The sequence below is a fragment of the Micromys minutus genome (assembly GCF_963924665.1).
Source record: "Micromys minutus genome assembly, chromosome: 18".
Taxonomy (NCBI): domain Eukaryota; kingdom Metazoa; phylum Chordata; class Mammalia; order Rodentia; family Muridae; genus Micromys; species Micromys minutus.
The window spans coordinates 16,471,621-16,496,837 of record NC_137953.1 but is presented as its reverse complement, the minus strand read 5'-3'; the positions used below and the strand labels follow the sequence as shown (position 1 = coordinate 16,496,837).

The 25,217-nt window shown below is 41.5% G+C and overlaps 1 protein-coding gene across 1 annotated transcript; it reads right to left on the bottom strand.

The window, feature by feature from the left end:
• Positions 1-1,046: 1,046 nt before the first annotated feature.
• TACSTD2 (tumor associated calcium signal transducer 2) lies at positions 1,047-2,000 on the bottom strand (the record flags this gene model as incomplete). The annotated part of the gene is made up of 1 exon (XM_080932543.1): positions 1,047-2,000. One exon carries the CDS (start codon positions 1,998-2,000, stop codon positions 1,047-1,049), a length of 954 nt encoding a protein of 317 aa, XP_080788669.1.
• Between the last annotated feature and the right edge of the window lie 23,217 nt (positions 2,001-25,217).

Here is a 25,217-nt window from a genome sequence, read left to right as displayed (position 1 = left end):
TAGAGACCTGAAGTAGTCTAGTCATTTATATCTTTGGACCCTTGGGAGTGGGCTTTACTCCTTCACGTGGCTTCAAAACCACAAAGGAAGGTTAATAAGCAGCCAGAGGCTGCGTCCAGCTCCACTCACCTTCAGATTTGAAGGTGATTAGTTTTAGCAACTTTCTTCAAAGGAACAGCAACCTCAAAGTTTACCTCTCCCCCTCCACCCACTGCTGAGGATGGAACCCAGGGCCTGTCAGTCGTGAGGCAAGCACACTACTAGCCCAGCCTCCAGGAAACACCAGAGTAAGGATAGTAGATGTTGGAATTTCACAAGGAAGCGTTAGAACTTAAAATATAAAATTCCAAGGAGAACAATAAAATGATATAAATCTGGAGGGAACGGTCACACAGCCCTTTTAGGCGTGCCTTTCCCACATTTTATTAAACTTGAGTTGTTGCTTTTTAAAAAAACAGCAGCATTATCAAAGTCGCGTCTGTACAAACATTTTACAAAAGAAAACTTTCGAGTATCAGCTACAAGGGCAAGCAGAAAAACAGATGCAGTCCAACAGAGCCATTTAAGAGGACTTCCGACGTCCGTCGGAGACGCCTTTTCTTCCCATATCAACGAGGGCACTGAACAACTGCACAGGCTCAGTCGGTGAGCCGCTCTTCCTTTCCTGCAGGCTGTGAAGCAGGGAGCGAATGGATCCCCAGCAGCCCAGGAGAGCAAAAGCGCTGCTTTCCCGTTTTCAAACCGTGTACCTAAGTCTTTGGGTAGATTCAAATTGCTGGAGAACGACTGGGCTGCCTGGCATTAGCTTCTTAACCAAGTCACCTAGCCAGCCTTTGCTTAACTCTCCGGGTCAGGTTTCCAGTGACTGGACAAGGAATTTCAGAAATGCGTCCTTCAAAAACAAGGGCGAGGAGGTGACCTGAGCTCAGCATCTAGGGAACTTGTTTGTGGAGAGAGAAGGAAGAGGTCACATCTGGGAGGAAAATTACCACTTGGCTAAGAATCAACAGGCCAACACATCTGAGGTGCCGAGGAAGCCCGGGAATCTACAAGCTAGGTTCGCGTCTCATCTCCCCCAGCTCCTTAAGCTCCACCTTTTTATATTTTCCCGACTTCCTCCGGTTGGTGACCACCAAGACCACCAGACCAGCCACTAGCGCCACAGCGACAACAGCGATGACAGCAATGAGGCCGGCGGTGAGGCGCTTCATGGAGAACTGGGGGGGCTTCTCGTCCAGGTAGTAGATGAGCGTCCGCTCCACATGCAGGGGCTCCCCACGCACCTGCACGTCCAGGCCGCGGCGGCCCACGAACAGTGACTCGCCTTTGATGTCCCTTTCGAAGTAGTAGGCGGCGTCAGCGATGTCCACATCTCTCTGGCCCTTCTGCGACGCGTTCTGCCGCAGCTCGATCTGGATGGTGGGCTCTTCGTAGTGCACCGCGGACAGGAAGCTGGGGTGCAGCTTGTAGCGTTCCTGGAAGAGCCGCCGCAGCTCCGAGTCTAGGTCGGAGTGGTTGAAGGCTCGGGAGGTCGGGCGGTGGCGCAACTCAATGAGGATGTGGTGGGTTCGCACCACTTCGTCGCAGCGCAGGCTCTGGTCTCCCTTGTCCGTGCGACGCACGCCCACAGAGTTTACGCACCAGCACACCGAGGTCTGGTTGCACTGGCGCGCCTTGAAGCGGCCCTTGTCGTCACACTCGGGGTCGTAGAGGCCATCGTTGTCCAGGATCGCATGCTCGCTCGGCTTTACCAGGCTGCGGCCGCTCTTCTGGGAGCTCATGCGCGCCTTGAGCAGCAGGCACTTGGAAGTCAGCGTGGAGCAGTCGACCAACACTTGTGAGCCGATTGCCCGACATTGGCAGATCCCACCTGGGCCATTTGGGTTGCAGACGGTCATCTTGTTGGTAGGGCATGTGCAGTTGCTCTGAGCCGTGCAAAAGTGGGTCACCGCCGCCAGCAGTAGCAGCAGCAGCGGCGCTAGATCCAAGCCCCTCGCCATGTCGGGGGTGATGTAGAACGGACCTACAGCTACAGACCAGAGGCAGGGATTCTGAAGGATCAGGATGAAGATTGCTGGCGACTCCCGCCGGGCCGTTCCCTCCAGCTCTTATACTCTCCGGTACCTGCAGGACTGGTTAGCTAGTGACTCACTCAGTGGAATCTGGGTGGCGCTCCTCATTCCCAGGTCCCGCGGAGGAAGCCGCCAGCCCTTAGCAGCATGAGATAGGATCAGGCAGGGGAGGCTGCTCCTGCCATCTGCTGACCAAAAGCCTACAGAGGAAACCAGTATTTACCTGGCCCCACCCTGGAAAAGCTGTCCTCCTTCTGGCTCAGGATCAGGGCGTCCCACCTCCCCTAGTGCGCCTTCGGAGTTCCTCCGGAAGCTCCACTTCTGACTCCCCACGCCCCTACAATTCCAGACCCCATCATCCCATACCTTCTTTTTCTCTCCTATCTTCAATTTCGTTCCTTCCCTCTTTTCTTGCTCCAGAACACTCTAGAGCACAGTTAAACAGTTTGCTTTCTAGTCACTAACCTAAGCGTGACCATAGCCTTTTTCTGTAAGCCCTAGTCTAGGTAGGAGGATGCAGATGAGGCAGGGAGACCTGAAGTCTCCCAGCCACTGATTTCCTAGGATTCTTCCCGGGTCTTCTGCTGGGCTTTAAGAACTGTCAATGAGTATCTATGAAAACAAAATGTTGCAGCATCTGAGGACAGGCTAGCGAAACAATTCTATTGCTACATCACCTGCGCAACCCAGGTGTCCAGGTGTCCCCACATTAAAAGTTCTATTGATCACAAACGGGTACCGGTTCTTGTTTAAGATAAAACGAAAAGAAACTTTTTGTAGAGTGAGTCAGTCCACTAGGAGAGGTGTACAATTTGATTTTAAGAGAGAAAATTACTGATTTTCGTTTCCTTTATTCAACGGAGTGGATGAACTATTAAGGATAAGGAGAGGGGGCTGTCTGTGAGAAACTGCCTCTTTGAATAGGATGAAAGGGTGACAATCTCTTCTAGAATCTAGAGAAAGTCCACCATTCAAAGCTGTGGTAAAATTAACAATAATTAACAAACTATAATTATTTCCAGGTCTGCCTTCAGTATGCATTTTATATATCAGTATTTAATGTGCGCCACTAGTATACTGTACAAGGGTGTTGTTTGACTCACGGAAACCAGTCGGGCCTCTCTGCACCATTAATTTTCAAGCAATTCCCGAGGCAGATGGATGCAAACATATTATTTTGTCTTTACAGACAGAGGAAGTAGAGACACGAGGAACAAATGCTTACCCAATAGCGCTAGGAGATCTGGGAACACACCTCTGATCGCCACTCCCACTGTCTCTTTAGGTCTCTTGAGCAACCAGCTTGTCCTGTCCAACCTCCACCCACCTTGCCTCTCAGAAAGATCTAAAGCCCATCATCTTTTTTTTTTTTTTTTTTTTTTTTTTTTTTTTTTTTGCTGAGAATACTGTGTGTGTGTATGTGTGTATGTGTGTGTGTGTGTGTTTTCTGTGAACATGCTTGTGTTTGTGTGTATGGGTATATGTACAGGTAAGGAGACATCTTGGCTCTAGGAACATAGTTCTTGTTTTGTTAACTGGTGCACAGTGTCAGCTGCTGTCGAAGTCACTGTCATCATCTTTGTGTCCCTGCCAACTTCTCAGACATCCACAAGCCTTTGCAGAGAAGGGCATCTGAGATCTCCTCTTCTTTATCTGTCCCACTATAGTTGTGGTTTTCTGTTCAACAGCTTACTTACTGCCAGGAAGCCTTTCCTGATACATCTCTCCCTGGTCTACTCAGGAATATGTCTTTTCTCTTTTTACTCCTTAATCTTTAGCATCATCAGATTAGCAAAATCTATCTTCCTGGGTCTCTGTTATCCAGAGTAAAATGGGTACGTCAGAGGCTTTGTTTCTTAGATTATTTTTTTTCTAAGCTTTGTAAACTCCAAAACAATGTTATATTCTTCCATTAAAAATGTTATCCTATCTTTTCACTTTTCTAGTGCTTTGCTGGGGGGTCACAATCTACTATAACGTGTAATGTCACTCTGAGGCCCAAGCAGACGGAGGAAAGCTAGTGGAGAGGTGCCCTCAGCATAGGTGGCCATGTGTTGACTACTCAGTTAAGGCATGGGATTTTATAATGTGCTACGGGGAGGAGAGGAGTAGTCGGTGTCCAAGCCAGGTATTCTTTATGTGAAGATAGAGTGAACAAAGATGACTTCCACATCTCCTGGCTTCCTTCTTTAATAGTTGGTCCTGTCAGACTTTCCCCAACAGGCACAGACCAATCTTCTAACTCTTCCTCTAATTAAATAAATCAAGTACTAGCTTAATTTCTTTGCGTTTTTATCGTAACTTAGAAATACTTAACATGCTACAGTTGCATATGTAGCTAAAGATATCAGTGTCTGGCATCTATGTAAGAAGAGGCCTTTGGTCCAGGGAGGCGTGTTTTCCCAATGTAGGGGAATGCCAAGGCAATGGGGTGGAGAGGGTGATTAGGATCCAGTGTACCTTTGTGAAGACAAGTGGAGGGGGAGGGGGGATGGGAGTGGGTTTGGGGAAGGGGATAACATTTCACATGTAAATACAGAGCATATCTAATAAAAAAAGAAAGAAATACTTAACACAAGCTTTCCATCGTCTCAGGATGGTCCAGTGCTTACAAGGGGCAGCAGCCATGTCAGAGTTCTGCATCCCTGGCACATGAGTATGTAGGAGGCACTAGGTACTATGTGTTGGTTAAATACACAGTGAATTGTGCTTAGAATGTCACAATATTGATATGACACTCCTTGGAGTGTATATGTGAACTACTTAACTGTTTATGACCTGGGACAGATTAATATCATCACATGTGACATTTTTGATTATCATCTGTACCTTAGCCCACCTTCCAAATGCCCAGTTTTAAGGAAGACTAGATAATGGTACCCTGAGATTGTGTTTACCTGTGTGCCTGAACACAGACTGTTAATGGTCTTGTGCCTGTAGAAAGGGGGGATATGTTCTGACTTTAGGGACTAGAGTTAGGGGTTAGGTTTGTATTTGTGTTAGCATTAAGATTAGGGTTTAGGTTTAGGGTTGAAAGGTTTAGTGTGAGGGTTAGACTTTTTGATTGGTGGTTAAGGTATAAGTTAGGATTAACTTTAGTGGTTAGGGTTCAGGTTGGTGTTACCATTGGGGTGAGGGTTATGTTTAAGGTTGGTATTTGGGTGTTAGGGATAAAGCTCGGAGTTAGAATTAGGCTTAATGTTCAGGTAGAGGTAAATGGTAAGTGTTGACTTAGAGTTGGGGTTGAGTTCACTTTAGAGTTATAACTGAAAAGTAAAGAATGGGTTAGGATTAGAATTAAGTTTGAGTTTTGAGGTTTGTTTTAGGAATTACCATTAGGATTACAGTTAAGGTTTAGCTCGTTTGGGTTAGATTGTAATTAGGGTTAGTGTTAGGGTTCAGGAGAGTTTAGGGTCAGGGTTGGGTTAGAATTATGTTTAAGATTGGGAGTTAGGGTTCGGGATAGTGTTCTGAGTTATTGTAAGGTTAGTGTTAGGCAGCTGACACCGGGGTTATGTTTATGTTTAGATTTAGTGTTGGTGTAAGGGTAAGATTAGAGTTTGGTTTGGCATTCTGATGGAGTGTTAGGCTTAGGGCAACATTTATGGTTATATTAAGTTTACAGTGCTAGGTTTAGGTCTATGGTTAAGGTTTTACATTTTATATAGGGTTAAGGCAGATTAGATGTAGGGTTAGGGTTAAGGTGTTGTGAGGAATAGTGGTTAGGACAGAATTAAGGTTTCTGGTTGTTGATATATTTAGGGCCAGTGTTCAAGCTACGGTCAAAATTATGGTGACAGCTAAGATTTGGTTTTGCTGTCAGTTTAGGTAGAGGTAAGATGTAGGCTTAGAGTAGGGTTAGAGTCTGGTTAAGGTTGGGTTAGATGTAAATGTCAGTGTTTAATTTGCCTTGGAATTAGAGTCAGAGCTAAGTTTAGGCTTAGGACTCAGGGAAAAGAGACTTTAGTATTAGGCTAGGTATAGAGTTTGTGTTAAAAATTGCTTTATGGTTAGTTTTATACTTAGTTTTGTTCAAGTAGATTTTTTTCCTGTGGTTTAATTGGGGTTCTTGTATGGGTATGCTTAGAAATATCATTAGTGTTAGGGGTAAACACGGTTATTATAGGGCTAGGCTATGGTTAGGGTTGTGTCTGTGGTTAGTATTAGGGGTGGAGAAAATTAGGTTCATTTCTTAGATTGTTAGAGTTGGAGGTACACTTCATTTAGGTCTAGGAATTTATTTAGGGCTAGTGTTTTAACAGAAGTTAAGGGAAGTGTTAGAGTTAGGTTTAAGGCTAGTATTCAAATTAGGACTATGGCTAGAGCTAGTTTAGTGATAGGGATAGTTTAGATATAGGTCAGGGTTAGAGTTAGAATTAGGGCTGTGTTTTGGGTTAGTTTTAATGTTAAGACTAGTGGTAGAGTGAATGTTGTTTAGTGTTAGGTGTAGGGCTGGTATAAAGTCAGTTTAGGAGGGCTATGGTTAGGATTAGGGTTAAGGTTTATTAAGCTTAGAGTTAGGGCTGGTCTAAAGTTAGTGCAGGCGGTAGAGTTAGAACTAGGCTAGAAGTTACTGAAGATGTAGTTTTAGGGTGCAGACTTGAGGAAGAGTTACAGTTTTGTCTAGGATCAAGGATCTATTGAGGGTTAAGTGTAGTGTGAGAGATAGTTTTAATACCAGTGTTAGATTTGTTTAGGGCTAGGGATAAATTTAGGTCTACTATTTGAGCTAGAGTTTAGCATAAGGTGGGAGCTAGGGATTGGATGATAATTCAAGTTAAATCTACTGATAGAGCTACTGTTAGGTTTAGGGTTCTGGTCATGGTTAGTTTTAGTCCAGACTATAGGTAGTCTTAGAACTAGTGCTAGAATCAGAGTATGTCTGGATAGTTTCAGGGCTAAAACTAGGGTTAGTGTCAGTGTTTCTGTTAGGTATAACATTTTGTTTAGTGTTGGGTGTAAGTTTTATAGATAGGGTTAGGACTAGTTTTAGGTAATGGTTGTGGTTAGTATTAGCATTAGGGTTAAGATTAGGATTTGGCAAGGGATAAATTTCGTGTTAACAATTTTATTTTTGTTAGTTTTAGATCTAGTTTTAGTGTTCGGACAAGATGAAGAGTTAAGGTTAGGATTTCGCTTGGGATCTGATTAGAATTATTAAGGCTGAGATTGGGGTTAAAATTGAGATCAGAAAGTGTTGGGTTAAGGTTAGGTAATAAAAAGTGTTGGGTTAAGGTTAGGTAATAAAACATAAGGTTTTGTTTAGTGTAATGGCCAAAGTTACCTAGTTAGTGTTAGTTCTAGAGACAGTTTTAGGTTTATTCTAAGATTAATGTTAGAGTTAGGGACAGAGTTATGTTTAGACCTGAGTTTGTGTTAGAAAATGAAAATTTTAGTTATATTTTTGAGATTAATGTGAAATTTAGAAGTATGTCTAATTTTTTGGTAGGATTACATACAGCATTGGCATTATGTTTAAGGTTATCGTTAGAGGTAGGCCTAGTGTTAATTTTAGGTTTAAGTTACAGTTAGAATTATGACTAAGTTTAGGCACCAGAGACAGTGTTCACATTACAGATAGTGTGAGGCAAGAGTTTTGTATAAAGTTGGTATAAGATCTACAGGTATTATTAGAAATGGGGTAATGCTCTGGGACGTCGGGGCTCATGGTTGTACTAGTAAAGTAGCACATCTGCACGTGGCTGTCTTCATGCGCTCTGAAGCATGGAAATACTGATGCAGAAGGAGAGCACAGCTCGCGGTCATCCTACTGTCTCCTGGTGTATGGATGTGCTTGAAGAGCAGAGCACGGATGTCCATGTGCGCAGCAGTCAACGTTAAACCACGGTTCCATGCACCACGCCACACTGCCTCTTGCTACTCTCTGTCCCCGGCGGACTCTGCCTCCATGGCTAGCCCCATGCAACAGAAACCCTCTCATGGTTCTCTGCCCCCATTCCCCACATCTGCCCCCTGACACCCATGGTTATGGTCGCAATTCCCAGTAACCCAACAAAATCAAAACCCTTGAGGCTTACAATTTATCAATCAGATTTATATCAATAAATTCTCACTACACAAAGTGTCCGCACAATAAACTGAGAGCCAATTGATATTGATTTGACAGGGATGTATTTGTATGGCAGCATCTATGAATGTGATAGTACAGTGGTACACAATCATACAGGCATATAGAATTGGACAAGAATGAACTGGGAGGCCAAGGACATAGGTACAGAAAGAAATACATCTGTACGTACTTACACATACAAATTACTACACGTGAATTACCCGTACAGCATTTCATACGATGCAATAGTAAAACAGTGCTCGCTGACATATGAGCACAGGAATGCACACGATTGTGCCAGGATAGCAGCATGCTTGCATGTACAGCAGTACACATGGGTGTACTAGAAAAGAACCGCACATAGATTTACTATTAGATTATTGAATGTACTCCGACAATTTTACACACAGATGTCCTATTACAGATGTATACACAGTTGTGATGTGTATACACATGTGCTGGGCATACAAAATCATGTAGGTATGTGTTATAGCAGGACAAATGGGCAAAACAGCAAGCCAACTCACATGAAAGTACTAGACAGGAGCACACATGGACATGTGAGTACCGCAATGTGCTTGAAAGCAATAATATTGCAGCTCACATGTATGTCTCACTAAAAAGCACTGCCTCTCGGTGTCTGAGTAAAAACAGTTGTCCTACTGCTGGAGCACAGACAGATGTGCGTGTACTGAAACAGTTGAGCACAGGGATGTACTTGAATCACAGTGCACATGCTTAGCTTAAACAGCACTGTTGTAGGAGCAGTGTGGTGAGCATCAGTGGAGTGGCTGAGCGATGCAGCTCTGGGTACACACACAGCAGCAAGCTTGGCTGTACTCCTTCTGCATGTCCACAGATCTAGTTGGACGGGACCGTGTGTATGTTTACTAGGAAGGAAGTGCAAACGTTTACTCAAATAGCAAAGACCGCTGCTGCATTGCACATGCACAGATGTACTTGTGCAGAAGCAGAGAGGTGCGCCCTGATGTTCTACTCATGGTGTGTCCGTGAATTTCCTGGTAAATGAGAACACATGGATGTCCATGATCCGTAGTCCACTCGGGTTTACTAGTACAGAGACAGGCATGGAAATCAAGTAAAGTACTGTATGTAGATGCATCATTGCAGGAGACATGACACATGTTCACTCAAAGCAGTACACATACATGGAAGCATACAGCTGAACTCAGATGTACTGTTATAGAAACACAAATGTGATGAGTCCTACAGCAGGACTTACAGATGTATGACATCACTCTTCATGGGACTAGGCCATTGCACACAAAGATATACTGGTACATTACTCAGCATCAATGTGCTAGTAGGGCAGTAAAGATCCATTTATTACTAAAGCACTGTACAATTTTACTATACACTAATAATTTACTCCTTGTTATAAGGCCTCAATGCACTGAGAATGCAGCAGAAATACTTTTTGGCCTATCCAAAGGCAATGAGCCCTTAAGAACAACAATCTACTGTCTGCTGATTAAAGAACACGTTAGCAAGGACATACCCAGGGTTATGGCTCAGTGACAAAGCACACACCCAAAATCTTCACAGCCCCATGTTCCAATACCGAGGACCAAGTACATAAATGAATAATTAAAAATGGATCTTAACAGCCTATCAAAGAGCCACACCAATGGACCCGAAGGCCTTCCATGGAAGCTGAATGTTCTCGACTGGCGTGAAGGTTAAACAATGGTGTAAGCTGTCCTTTCCAAGGGTTGTTTTCATCCTGTCTCTATTTAAATTGTATTAAAACCCCACTGTTTGTGTTGATTAAAGCCGCTATGCATAACCACATGAACTGACACATTTTTTTTAGAATGTTTTTCTTAAATTGAACAACTTTATTTTAAAAAACAAAGATAAGTGTACAGATTTTAAAAGCATTTTTGCATAAAAGTATATGAATACATTTTTCTGACACATTTTTCTAACACTTATTTCCATGTCTGATATCCCGTAACACCAACGCTCAGGATGCACACGTAAGAGAATTACAACCTGAAACCACACAGTGAGACTCTGTCTCAATTAGGAAAGATATTTATGTAATTCTTTATGTTCAAAACTTAAGAAATGTCATCAATCACGTACAATATTGCAAAGCCACACAAAACTGTTGTCAGAGTTTAAGTCACCTCTTAAAACATGAATTAAGTCATTTCAAAGACTCCAGCAGGATGAAACCCACCATTTGTTTCTATTTCTGATTTGTCATAGGCAGGTCTCAGTTTGGCTGCCTTGGCTGCCAATAATGCCACAAGGGTTTGAGTTACAGCAATGTTTGGGTGTGGTCCCAAGCTTATTTTCTAACATGTCCACTAATTTGGGTTGTCCACTGTGATGGGACAGATGCTCATTTCATGGGAGAAATCAAGTGCTGAAGAGGGAACCTGGACAGTTTACTTTTTAACCTATACTTTTGGATAAAAATGATTTAATTTCAGAATGTTCTTTAACAATCTCTGAGAAACACAGAAGTAGGCCACCCTGGCTTCCTGTGTACTCAGAAGCACCAGTAGTTTTGTAGCACAGAATGTCTCTTGCCAGTCATGCCACTGATGTGCTACACAGACCAGACCAGAAATTGGCTTTCTGGCCTTGATGTGTCTACCACATGAATGTTCTAAGGCAAAAGGGTTAGTTGAAATGCCAGCACTGTAGCTAAGTGCATTAACCGAACTATGGATATCTGTTAATCTCAAGACCAGGACACGACTCAAATCACGGCCAGAAAAAAAAAAAAAAAAAAAAAAAAAAAAAAAAAAAAAAAACAAAAAAAAAAAAAACAGGTGTTTCAGATAGAAAACCAAAACAAGTTTCTTCAGGGACAGCTTTATACTGCCTTCATCATTAAAAACCCACGTAAGCAAACTTGCTATCATTAATCACACATGCCCTGGTATCAACGACACAAAGTGGAAACCATTAACTAAACATTTTCCTTTGAATGAATGCAGTATGCACCACGAGTATCACTGAGTCTGGAAATCCCCATGTAGACACCTTCCAGGTCAAGAAACAACACGAATAGGACGTCAGAAGCCTTGCAGGGGCTCCCTGAAGCCATTTTGTTTTCAGATGTTACCACCGTCTAACATTTAAAGCTACAAATTAATTTTGTTTATTTTTTAAAAAAAGATTTATTTATTTCATGTATATGAGTACACTATAGCTGTCTTCAGACACACCAGAAGAGGGCATCAGATCCCATTGCAGATGGTTGTGAGCCACCATGTGGTTGCTGGGAATTGGATTCAGGACCTCTGGAAGAGCAGTCAGTGTTCTTACCTGCTGAGCCATCTCCTCAGCCCTAATTTTGTTCATTTTTGATTTTTATATGTTACATCAGTTCTGCAGAAGCAGTTGCTTACTTGTAATTTTTAACCTAATACCAGTTGAAACATCTTTAGTCTGGAGTTTCTAGAACAGCAGACACATGCAGTTAACTTAGTTGCTAACCTGTCATTATTTTTCAACATTAAAATAGCCAGGTTATTAGCTGACTAAAAAGCAGTGAATTCTCAGCCTTCCCCCATCACCAGAGTGGAGTGCCAGGAATTAACTTGCCAGGAATTAACTGCATCACTGGAGACAAAGCAATACTTACCTGACTAAGAGAAGACACAGGGTTTGCATAACAGAGGTTGGGTCCAGAAGGAATAAAGCAGCCGGAGTCATTGCCCATAAAGGTCATGAGAGTCAAGGAGGTCTGCTGTCCTCTCCTCTAACATTACCCTTCCAGAACTCTTTCCACAGTGCCTTGGCAACTTGACAGCAGAACTTTGTTCGGCTCTTAACAAAAAAAGCTACGAAGTGTCCAGACTGCCATTCTCCACCTGTTTGCATAGGTTCTAACCAACACCAACATAGAGCAAGACAATGTGTTTACTCACCAAATCTGATAGAGAATTACTTAAAATATTACACTTAAAGGATTCTGAGTTAACAGGAGAAAAATTTCCATTCAACCATGTTTGTTTTGCTTCATTGCTTATTGATATGAACATATATAGATTAAAAAAAATGTTTTGTTTTTACTTTATGTGTGGAAGTATTTTGCCTGCATGTGTGTATGTGAACCATGTGTGTGTGTAGTGCCCAAGAAGGCTGGAGTTTCAGATATTTGTGAACTGACATATCAGTGCTGGGGCGTAGAATTTGGGATCCTCTACAAGAACAGCAAGTGCTCTTAACAACTGAGCCATCTGTCCAGTTCCAGGAAAAGTATAACTAAAATATGGCTTGAGTACACATAAACAGCTAAGTCATCAATAATGCTGCTTTGTGTGTGTGTGTGTGTGTGTGTGTGTGTGTGTGTGTGTGTGTGGTATTGGAGTGTGCGATTAGTCTGGCTATACCAGTGAGCTCCGGGTTTAGTGAAAGAGACCCTGTCTCAAATAAGGTAGTAACAATCAAGGGAAAACTTCATGTTAACGTCTGCCCAACACACCCTGACATTTTCCCTCCAAATGGCTAGAGAGACTTGGTGGCTTGAAGTGATGTAAACCCACGGTTCTTACTGTTTACCTAAGACAAATATTAAAACAGAGAAGAAAACCAGTCTTTCAGCTCACAGATTTGCCGCAATGTTTCTAACATACTTTGGTATCTGTGACCATTGCTACTGATGCTCCCAAGGGCTTATGTTAGGAAACCGACCTGGTTCCGACACAAGGAGCTAGTCAGTCATTTAAACCTTGAGTTCCAGCCAGCATTCTAAAGTCTTTAGCTGCTAGCTTTTCATCATCATCATCAGCAACTAACAAATTCCACTCTTCCGAAATCTAAATAACTATACAGCATGTGAATATAAGCAGGGTTCTAGTAAGAACGGTCACTGTAAGAGAGCTCCCAGGGACCAAACCACCAACCAAAGAGCACACCTGGAGGGACCCATGGCTCAGTAGCATATGTAGCAGAGGATGGCCTTGTCAGACATCATTGGGAGGAGATGACCCTGACCCTGTGAAGGCTTGATGCCCAGTGTAGAGGAATGCCAGGGTGAGGAGTCCGGAGTGGGTGGGAGAGCACCCATATAGAAGCAAGGGAATTGGGGATGGGATAGAGAGTTTATGGTGGGGAAACTGGGAAAGGGGATAACATTTGAAATGTAAATGAGGCTTTCTGACCAGATGCACAGGCCTTTTTCCACCTGGACAAGCAGAGAGCCTGGGTCCCAGGCCCGGTCAGGTAGCACCAGCAGTTCTCAGAATGCAGAGAGTGCTGTGCTCTCTGGAAAAGGGTCCTTTCCTGCCCACAGTGAGGGCGGGGCCTCTGTCATCAGGTCTCAGGCAGTACCAAAAGATCATCTCCATAGGCACTTTTATACCTGGATCAGAGGTGAGCCTGAAGCACATAGGCCTCGGGAGTTCACACCAGGAGTTCTCAGAGAGCAGAGAGTGCTGTGCTCTCTAGAAATGGGTCCTTTTTTCACTTAGAGAAAGAGCCATGTTTCTGCCAATAGGACTCAGGACCTGTGGGCAGGGGACTGAGCTCCCAGAACAGTCTCATAGGGTCTTCTACACCTTAGCCCACAAAGACAGAGCTGAGTCACTGCCATCAGAACTCACTGCCTGACCACAGAAAACTAAGAGTCAGAAGCAATTTTCTTCCTGAGCTCACTGGCCCTCAGATCCACAGGAGAAACAGGCACCAGTCACTTACAACAAGATCACATATAATCACAGATAACAAGATGGCAAGAGGAAAGCAAAAGAACTTAAGCAATGAAAACCATGATAACCTGGCAACATCAGAACCCTGCTCCCCCAGCACAACAAGCAATGGAATGCCAAACACACCAGAAAAACCAGACTTAGACTTGAAATCATACTTGATGATGATGATGGAGATCTTCGAGAAGCACATGAATAACTCCCTTAAACAATTACAGGAAAAACAGGAAAAATCACTCAAAGCACAACAGGAAAACACAACCAAACAGATGATAGAATTGAAAACAAAAATAGAAACGATAAAGAAAACACTAAAAGAGACAACTCTGGAGATAGAAAACCTAAAAAAGAAATCAGGAGCCACAAATCATCAGCAACAGACTACAAGAGATGGAAGAGAGGATCTAAGGGGCCGAAGACAACATAGTAAACATAGACAAAACAGTCAGAGAAGATGCAAAAACCAAAAAGCTCCTAACCCAAAATGTCCAGGAGATCCAGGACACAGTGGTAAGACCAAACCTAAGGGTAAAAGTAAAAGAATAGGGCAAAGAATATTAACTAAAAGGCACAGTAAATATCTCCAACAAAATCATAGAAGAAAACTTCCCTACCCTTAAGAACGAGATGATCATGAGCATAAAAGAAGCCTTCAGAACTCCAAATAGATTGGACCAGAAAAGAAATTCTTCCTTACACATAATAGTCAAAACACCAAGTTTTCAAAACAAAGAAAGAATACTAAAATCAGTAAGGAAAAAAGTCATGTAACATATAAAGGCAGACCAACCAAAATTACACCCGACTTCTCAACAGAGACTATCAAAGCTCGAAGATCCTCGACAGACATCATACAGACCCTAAGAGAACACAAATGTCAGCCCAGGCTACTATACCCAAAAACTCTCAATCACCATAGATGGAGAGACCAAGATATTCCAGGAAAAACCAAATTTACACAATATCTGACCACAAATCCAGCCCTTCAAAGGATAATCGGTGGAAAACCCAACACAAGGTTGGAAACTACACCCTAGGAAAAGCAAGAAAATAACAAAGCAAGAAAACCAAAAGAAGAAAGACACACAAACATAATTCTATCTCTAACAGCAAAAATATCAGGAAACAACAATCCTTAATATCTGTTAACATAAATGAATTCAATTCCCCAATAAGAGAGAGCATAAACTAGCAGCTTGACAGCACAGCTGAAAACTCTAGAACAAAAAGAAGCAGATACACCCAAGAGAAGTAGATTGCAGGAAATAATCAAACTGAGAGCAGAAATCAACCAACTAGAAACAAAAAGAACCATACAAATCAACAAAACCATGGGCTGTTTTTTTTTTTTTTTTTTTTTTTAGAAAATTAACAAGATTAATAAACCCTTACCCAGACTAACTGGAGGGTAAAGAGAGAGTATCTAAACTAACAAAATCAGAAATTGAATTGGAAGACATAAGAACAGAAATTGAGGAAATTCATGAAATCATCAGATCCTACTACAAAAGCCTATACTCAACAAATCTGGAAAATCTGGAGGAAATGGATAAATTTCTAGACAGGTACAAGATACTAAAGTTAAATCAGGATCAGACAAACCATCTAAGCAATCCTAAAGATAACACCAAAAGAAATAGTAGCACTCATCAAAAACATCCCAAACAAAAAAAGCCCAGGACCAGATGGGTTCAGTGCAGAATTCTATCAGACATTCCTTGATGACCTAATACCAATACTCTGCAAACTATTGCACAAAATAGAGTCAGATGGAACACTACCCAACTCATTCCTCAAAGCCACAATAACTCTCGTTTCTAAACCACACAAAGACCCTACAGGGAAAGAGAACTTCAGATCAATCTCCCTCATAATATTGATACAAAAATACTCAATAAAATTCTTGCATGGAAATCCATCAACGTAATTCACAATATAAACAAACTCAGAGGAAAAAAAAAAAAAAACACATGATCCTCTCACTAGATGCTGAGAAAGCATTTGACAAAATTCAACACTCCTTTGTGTTAAAAGTCTTGGAAAGAGCAGGAATTAAAGGTCCATACCTAAACATAGTAAAAACAATATACAGCAAACCAATAGCCAACAACAATCTAAATGGTGAGAAACTTGAAGCAATCTTACTAAGATTAGGGACTAGTTAAGGCTGCCCACTTTTCCCCTATCTATTCAACATAGTACTGGAAGTCCTGGCCAGAGCAATTAGACAGCAAAAGGAAATCAAAGAGATACAAATTGGAAAGGAAGAAGTCAAAATATCACTATTTGCAGATGACATGATAGTGTACATAAGTGACCCCAAAAATTTCACCAGAGAACTTCTACAGCTGATAAACAAGTTCAGCAAAGTGGCTGGATATAAAATTAACCCAAACAAATCAGTAGCCTTCCTCTACTCAAAGGACAAATATGCTGAGAAAAAAAATTAGGGAAAAGATACCCTTCGCAATAGTCACAAACAATATGAAATACCTTTATGTGACGCTAACTAATCAAGTGAAGGATCTGTACGACAAGAACTTCGAATCCATGAATAAGGAAACTGAAGAAGATCTCAGAAGATGGAAATATCTCCCATGCTCATGTATTGGAAGGATCAATCAACCTTGTAAAAATGGCCATCTTACCAAAAGCAATCTACAGATTCAATGCAATCCTCATCACAATTCCAACTAAATTCTTCATAGAGTAGGAAAGAGCAATTTACAAATTCATCTGGAATAACAAAAAACCTAAACTAGCAAAATCTATTTTCAACAACAAGAAAACTTCTGCAGGAATCACCATTCCTGACCTCAAGCTATATTACAAAGCAATTTTGTTAAAAACCACATGGTATTGGTACAGAGATAGGCATGTAGATCAAAGGAACAGAATAGAAGATCCAGAAACGAACTCTCACACATATGGTCACTTGATCTATGACAAAGAAACTGAAAACATTCAATGGAAAAAGGCCAGCCTCTTCAACAAATGGTGTTGGCTCAACTCCACTCAGCATGCAGAAGAATGAAAATAAATCCTTTCATATCTCCTTGTACAAAGCTCAAGTGCAAGTGGATTAAAAATCTTCACATAAAACCAGGTACACTGAAACTATTAGAAGAGAAAGTGGGGAAAAGCTTAGAACACATAGGCACAGGGGAAATTTTCCTGAACAGAACACCAAGGACTTGTGCTCTAAGATACAGAATCGATGAACGAGACTTAATGAGATTGCAAAGTTTCTGTAAGGCTAAGGACATTGTCAAGAAAACAAAACATCAGCCCACAGACTGGGAAAGGATCTTTACTTATCCCACATCTGATAGAGGTCTAATATCCAATATATACAAAGAACTCAAGAAGTTAGACTCCAGAGAATCAAACATTTCTATTAAAAAATGGGCTACAGAGCTAAACAAATTTCTCAACTGAGGAATATTAAATGGCTAAGGTGCGCCTAAGGAAATGCTCAACATTCTTAGTCATCATGGAAACGCAAATCAAAACAACCCTGAGATTCCACCTCACACCAGTCAGAATAGCTAAGATCAAAACCTCAGATGACAGCAGATGCTGGTAAGGATGCAGAGAAAGAGGAACACTCCTCCACTGTTGGTGGGGTTGTAAGCTGGTACAACCACTCTGAAAATCAGTCTGGCAGTTCCTCGGAAAATTAGACATAACACTACCTGAAGATGTAGTTATTCCACTTCTGGGCATATACCCCAAAGATTCTCCAACATATAATAAGGACACACGTTTCACCATGTTCATAGCAGCCTTATTTATAATAGCCAGAAGCTGGAAAAAAACTCAGATATCCTTCAGTAGATGAATGGAAACAGAATTTGTGGTACATTTACACTAAGCTATTAGAAATAATGACTTTAAAAAATTCTTAGGCAAATGGATGGATCTAGAGAATATCATCCTGAGTGAGATAACGCAGTAACAAAAGAACAGATATAATATGCAGTCATTGATAATTGGATACTAGTTCCAGAAAGCTCTGAATATCAAAGAAACAACTCTCAGACCATATGAAGATCATAAAAAAAAAAAAAAAAAAAAGACCAAAAAGTGGAAGCCCCAGTCCTTCTTAGAAAAAAAAAAGTGTATAACACCCTCTCAGAGTGGGGTACACCTAGACTTTAAATAATTAATAATTCAAAGCTAAGAATGCAGCCTTGTGGCAATTCTTGGCATTTAAAAATCATTATGTTTAATCTATCCACACCTAGAAAACTTTGACTATTTCCATGTTATGTTTTTTTACATGTACTTTATGCTCATTGTAACTAGTAAGATTTCAATGCATACTAACAAACCTTTAAAAAAATCAAGTACCGACAAAAATATATTCATATAGCTTTATGCAAAAGTGCTTTTAAAAATCTGTACCTTTACCTATGTTTTTTAAAATAAAGTTGTAAAAAAATAAAATGAGCAATGAATCTTTGAAAAAATAATTTAAATAAATAAAATATCCAATTTAAAAAAAAAGAATAAGAGGAAGTATCAGTGACCTGGAAGAATGAAAAAAAATAAGCAAGGAAATTCAGGTTCTAGAGAAAAAGGTGACTAAATTTTATGTATATTTATTTGCTTATTTTATTAAAAATTTACCATATAATCTGGGGGAAAAAAAAGACATAAAATGTTCAAGTCGGCAGAGCGCAGCACCCAAAACGAACTGTGTCACCACCTGCTGGACATCTGAGTAAACTGCATTTCTGAGGAGAAAGTGGAATCTAATTCAATGAAACAACAGGAAAAGTTACAGCTGACGGTGGAGGCTAGGCGAGAGCTCCAAGACACATGTAGAGCTCGTTTTAAATTTTAATTGTTTTCCACAATAAGAAAAGATGAGCTTAAAAATGTTATATCTTTATTCTTTGCTGAACAAAACGTGAACAAAGTATCATCCTGTGGCAAAGCTGACATTTGAGCTCGGATTCTTTTACTTTGATTCACACACGCGAACTGTTTCCTTAGATGCATTCAGGACAGGTCCAAGGCTATGCGTACACAAATAGAAACACTGAGGATTTCTTTAGCAGATATTAAGGAACAGAGAGAAACATAGGACAAATGCAACATCAATGGCTGCTTTCCCCAAACAAAACAAACAAACAAACAACACGGGCGATTTGCGTTTACTGTGGAGGCCAGTTGGAGAGGAACAGCACACAGCTTTCTAACAGCCCAGTCATGATGCTTGTCCCTCCGGGAGGCTGATCCCGAGGACTAAGTGTCGGAGGACGGAGCAGATTTCTTCTGGGAGACTCTGTCTTCACATCCTTCCTAATCTCTGGGTTGCTTGGTGATGCTAAGGGGGCTTCTAGCCCCTCACTGTGCGGGATCATGGGCACTTACATCTTTCTCAAGCATTGCAGCCAGCTCAGTCTTCACCCTGGGAAAGAACTTTGAAACGTAGATTGTCAGCAGTGACCACCACCTTTAGAAAGAAGTTGAAAAAATAAATTGTTAGTGAAGTTATGTTAAGGTGTTTTTGTTTGTGACACTGAAGTAGACAATCTTAGGGAGCAATTTGGAGTTCAGGAAAAACGTACTCTTCATCGATGAACTAGGGAGTTTTTGAGGTTAGGAAACAACAGCAATGGTAATCTAACAAGCATTGGCTGACATGGCTCTTAACTGAAGCCGGACTGATGATGTAGGTGATGACTAAATTCTTATACCCATTTTTGTCCTCAACTTTCTGATTTAATAAAAAAAAAATTGCTAATGAGTAGATGTGCTCCCCAAGGACTTAAAGTAGAAATGACAGGTTGCTTTTCATATAAAAGTTTAAACTTGTGATTCTTTTAAAAATTTTATCACATTACTTTTTACTCCTTCTTTCTAACTGCCCATTGCTTCCCGTGAGTATGAAAACCTGGCTGAGAAAATTACCTTGCTTGCACACACTTTGTTAATCTTTAACGAGGTGCTTAGTCATGAATGCATGTGGGTTCTTGGGAATAATTTGGGATTTTATTTTTACCTGTAGCACATAATTTTTTTTTTTTTGGTATAACAATATCTGGGGGACATACTGCTTTTCCATAATCATTCGTTAGAAGAAAAATAGAATGTATGATCACATTGTAATTTTTACATTGCTTTTAATATTTTGCTGGGTTGAATAAGCTATGGGAGAAAAAATAAAGTTATTGGGTCCAGTTTGTTGGTGTTTGCTCCATCTACCAAATATATAAATGTGTGTGTATATACATACATACCTACATACATATATATATGCAAAGTGGCTGGAGCCAGCTCATTCGAGTTTGGTTTATCCATCAATGTGTAAAGTGGTTGGGGCTTGCTCATTGGAACTTGTCTGGCTTCTTTCTCTCTCTTTCCCTCTTCTTTTCCCTCTCTCCTTTTTCTCTTTGAATGTGTGTGATTTTCTCCACCTTTCCCCCTTTTCTCCACTTGCTAGCTGCTATCACCAATGGCTGCAGTCACTGACTCTATATGCCCTTGCTCAGTTTATCTTGGTTGTCAAAGCCGGTCTGTGACAGGTTACCTACAATAATTTTTTTTTTTTTTAGTAAAACTATGTCTCAAAAACATTAAGGATTTAATAGTTGGCAAGACTAGAGATTATGTATATGAAAGGTATCATTTTTCATAGAAGTTCATTTTAATAGAGCAGTATAGTGGCAGAAATATTGTGGGAACTGTCTGTCTATTCAAATTCTAGACCCCACATTTCCCGCAGGTTAAAAATAAAGTCTCTGACCACAGCTTGCCAAAGTGCTAATAATGGTTAATAGAGTGACAGCAGCCATGAAGAATCAGCTGTCATGCCCCAACGCCTGGGCTCCCAGGAGACTAAAAATGGTTCCCAGATATGCTGGGAACTCTACATGCTCTGTGCCAATTATCAGCCACAGTACTTCAGTGATGGTTACAGTTAATTTTCTACATGAAAACTGAAATACAGTATCTGTGCCTTAATAGAATAAGATCTTCTCATTCAAGGAGTTTGGCACCTACAACACAATGTCAAGGTACTCTTCAGAACTTGTTTTGGTATCGGTCTTCAGGGCTAAGTATTTCTCCATGCAGCGCCATACGGCAGGCAGTGTGGATTTCCACCCCGCCCCCCACACCAAACCAGCCATCCACACAGAAGCCCTTGCAATGATGTCTGCACTGTGTTCACTGCTGACATGGCTCCTCTTCTTGTGACGGCTGAAGCTGGTGGCCTTGCGTTCACACAGTTTTCACGTCACCACTCCTTTTCTGTCTTCAGACTCGAAACCTGAGTTACATAGAAATACCCTGTCTCAAAAACAACAACAACAACAACAACAACAACAAAAAACAAAAACAAAACAAAAACAAAACAAAAAACAAAAACAAAAAAACAAAAAACAAAAACAAAAAACCCCAGAAAAACAAACAAACAAACAAACCCAAACCAAACCAAAAACCAAAAAAAAAACAAAAACAACCCCCCCAAAAACAAAAAATAAAAACCTAAAAATCAAAAAAAACCCACCAAGACCAAACAAAACCAAAAAACAACCAACCCCCCCAAAACTCTAAAGCAAACAAAAACAAAACAAAACAATAAGAACATAGTGATATAATCCCAACCCTGAGGAGGTAAAGAGAGGAGGAGCCTAAGTTCCTTAGGCCACAAGAGACCCTTTCTCCACAGCAAACAGAAACCTATCCACAGCACTTACCTTTTACTGATATATTACAGCAGAAATGGAGGGAGAATTTTCACATTCCTTCAGAAGAAAAAAAAAGGTCAATAATTGTTGACTCACATCCTGCCCTACTTCTAGGTAAGGCCACTTGGAGAGGTAAAATGCAGGAGCTTTGCCTGCCTTTATGTTATGCCACCACTAGGCAGGTGCTGGGCTCGAGGGAAGTGCTGAGACACCATTCTGCAGGGCGCGAAAGCACGGTCTGACATGTAGGAAGGCTGAAGCTGGTGGTCCCTGGCTTGTGGGCACATGGTTGCCAATAGAAAATCAACACCGAGAAGTCAGGAATGAAGTGTTTCCACAGATCCTCTACCTGAGGCCCAGACTGGGCAGTCTAAAGCTTCTGAACATTCAGGTGCCTGAGTCATGAGGAGTTGAGAACAAAGTTGGGGGATTACAGAGTGGAGCCCCATCTTAGCTCAGCAGTGGTTTTAGTTAGCTAGGCTGCAGTTGGGGCTGGAAGCATGGAGGCCTTCTGTGGAAGGCTTAGGCTGTGGCTCAGTAGTTGAAGATTGCCTTCATGATTCCTAATGTGATTCTTAATGAAAGAGACAGTCCATGGTTCTAAACTGTTTATTGACAGTTCATTGTGGAAAATAGATTCATACTGTACCAACTTCTGGGGGGGGGGAACTCAAGATTAAATATCTTTTGCAGGGAGAAATGCTTGGGAAGGGAAAGTGGCTAAACCCTCAGGGACTCTAGGCACCTCATTAGCATGGGGACTTTGTTCTCACCTATGTGACCACAGGTCACTCTACCCACCCTGTTTTCTGGCATGGTTTTCTGTCCCAATATCACTGCCCCTTGCTTGCTGATGAACAGGAGTTTCTCTTTGGTTCTCCTCCCTGACATCATCATCAACTCTACCCCACATCCCAGTTTAAATTCCTCAACTACAGAATGAACTGTGTGTGATAGCTATTTTCATATAACAGTATGAGCTGTTGGCATTTGAGAGGAGGGAGTATCAATCGGGAAAATGACTCCAGATTGGGCTGCAGGCAAGCCTGTTGGGCATTTTCTTAATTAATAATTGATGGGGGTGACTTGACAATGGTAGTCGCATGGCATGAGGATCAAGCCAGTAAGCAGCATCCCTCCATGGCCACTGTCTGATCTCTTTGAGTTCTTGTCCTGACACCTTTCAATTTTGAAGAGTGATTTGGATGAATAAGCCCAGTGAACCCTTTCCTGCCCAAGTTGCTCTTAGCAATAGTACCCCTAACTAAGACTGTGAATGAAATGGTTGAAGAACAGCAAGTTTAATGCCAGAACATTTGGGTAGAAACCCTGTTTGGCAACTATCAGATTTCTTACATTTCTTTTGCAGGAGTTTAGAGAGTTGACAGCTTTATTTATAATCAGGGAGATTCTAAAGTTAGCACCATCCAGCCTAAAGTAATATCTCTGACGACACCGATTCCTGTCATTCTGTTAGCACTATAGAAACTGGCTGGCATCCAGATACCTGCTGAATAATGAACTGCAAATCTAGAGACATTTGCTGATAGGCATGCAAGGTCCTCATTTTTAATTTAAATTTCTACATTTTATGAGTGTTTTTCCTGTATGCATGTATGTATGTATGTGTACCATGTGACTGCCTGGAACCCTCAGAGGTCAAAAGAAGGTGTCAAGTTCCCTGGATCTGGAACTACAGATGAATATGGGATACAATGTGTGTGCTAAAAATGCAACCCAAGTCCTCAGCAAGAGCAACAAGTGTTTCAACCTGAAAGCATCTCTCCAGATCCCACCCTTTTGTAGAAGGATCTCACTATGTAGACATGGCTGGCTTTTAATCTCAATGTAGGCCACAGTGGCTTCATAGACTAAACTCAATGTGATCCATTTGCTTTGCCTATGGAATGAAGAAGTTAAAAGTGTGTGCTACCCAGGAGAGCTGGCCCTGGGTACAGGGAGGTGACAGGTAAGCCAGCCGCAAGTATGGCAGCCATTTGTTGGAATGGGCGAAGAAGCAATAACCCCTACTCCAGCCCTTGCCACCTGCAGCTGGCCAGAGAGCTGGCACCAGGATCATAAGAGCAGAAGAGCAGCCCCTGCACCTCACTTGGGAATCACAGTGGAGCTGGCCCTGGTGTCAGAGTCAGGGTGGGAATGAGCTGTCCCTGAAAGCATGAGCTTGGGAGAGGTGACCCAGCCTTGTCTCTCACGAAGTCATGTGGGTGAGGGAGAGTCTTCCTTCATCCCCTTATCCCTTCACATCAGTGGCGGTGGGAGATTGGGCCTGATGCCATGAGCTGTCCCTCCCTCCACCATGTATAGCACTCAGAACATCAGGCCTGGTATCTTGCCTGGGCAAAACAGGAACTGGCTCTACAGATCCAAAGTTGCAGGGTCTCCGTGAAACAGGGAAATAACAGGATATCTGATAGGAGTCCTGAAGAGCACCCAGTACTGGTTGTTTAGCAGAAACCAGAGGCCTTGAATCAGACCAAATACTTTCATTGCAAGGGCGAACATTTGCAAGTAAAAAAGTGTGGACAAAAGAGTATTCTGTGGACCACACTGAAAGATCCTGAGATCAGTAAGTAAAGCAGAAAATGGCACAATTCTAAGCGCAGTGTTTACTTTGTGTTCAATTAAGGATTTATAAATAAATAAAATTTGTTCAAAAATACTTTGTATACTGTGAGTTAAATATGATTTTTAGGGGCTGGGGAGATGGCTTGTTGCTTTTTCACACAACCCAAATTTAGTTCCCAATACCCATTGTAGTGGCTATTTCAAGTTGTCAACTTGACTATATCTGGAATGAACCACAATCCAGAATTGGGAGGCCCAACTTTGATCCTGATCTTGAGGCATGGAGGCTAAGAATTTTAGGAAACGAAGGCAAGGAGATCACTGAGCTCAAGGTCTTCTAAGACAAGCAAGTCTCAGATCCAGGTGTGGTGATACACACTTTTAATCTGGGAAATGAAAATCATAACAACCCTGAGATTCTACCACACACCAGTCAGAATGGCTAAGATAAAAAAATTCAGGTGACAGCAGATGGCCAAGGATGATGAACATTTCTTTAAATGTTTCTCAGCCATTTGATATTCCTCAGTTGAGAATTCTTTGTTTAGCTCTGTACCCATTTTTTAAATAGGGTTATTTGATTCTCTGGTAAACATCATGCATCTGTTATTGTTCTTTTTGTTGTTGTTCTAAGGAAAAAGAGGAACACTCCTCCATTGTTGGTTGTATTGCAAGTTAGTTCAAATGCTCTGGAAATCAGTCTGGCGGTTCCTCAGAAAATTGGACATAGTACTATCTGAGGACCCAGGTATACCACTTCTGGGCATATACCCAAAAGATGCTCTAAAGTACAACAAGGACACATGTTCCATCATGTTCACAGTAGCCTTAATAATAGCCAGGAACTGGAAAGAACCTACATGTCTTTCAGCAGAGGAATGGATATAGAAAGTGTGGTACATTTACACAACGGAGTACTACTCAGCTATTTAAAATAATGAGTTTATGAAATTCTTAGGAAATGGATGGAACTAGAAAATATCATCTCGAGTGAGGTGTGGATTGTCCTGTAGCCATTTGTATTTTGATGCCTAGTCAGGTACTCAGGTGACTTCCTCCACAACGTTCTTCTCATTTTAATTTATAAAATAAA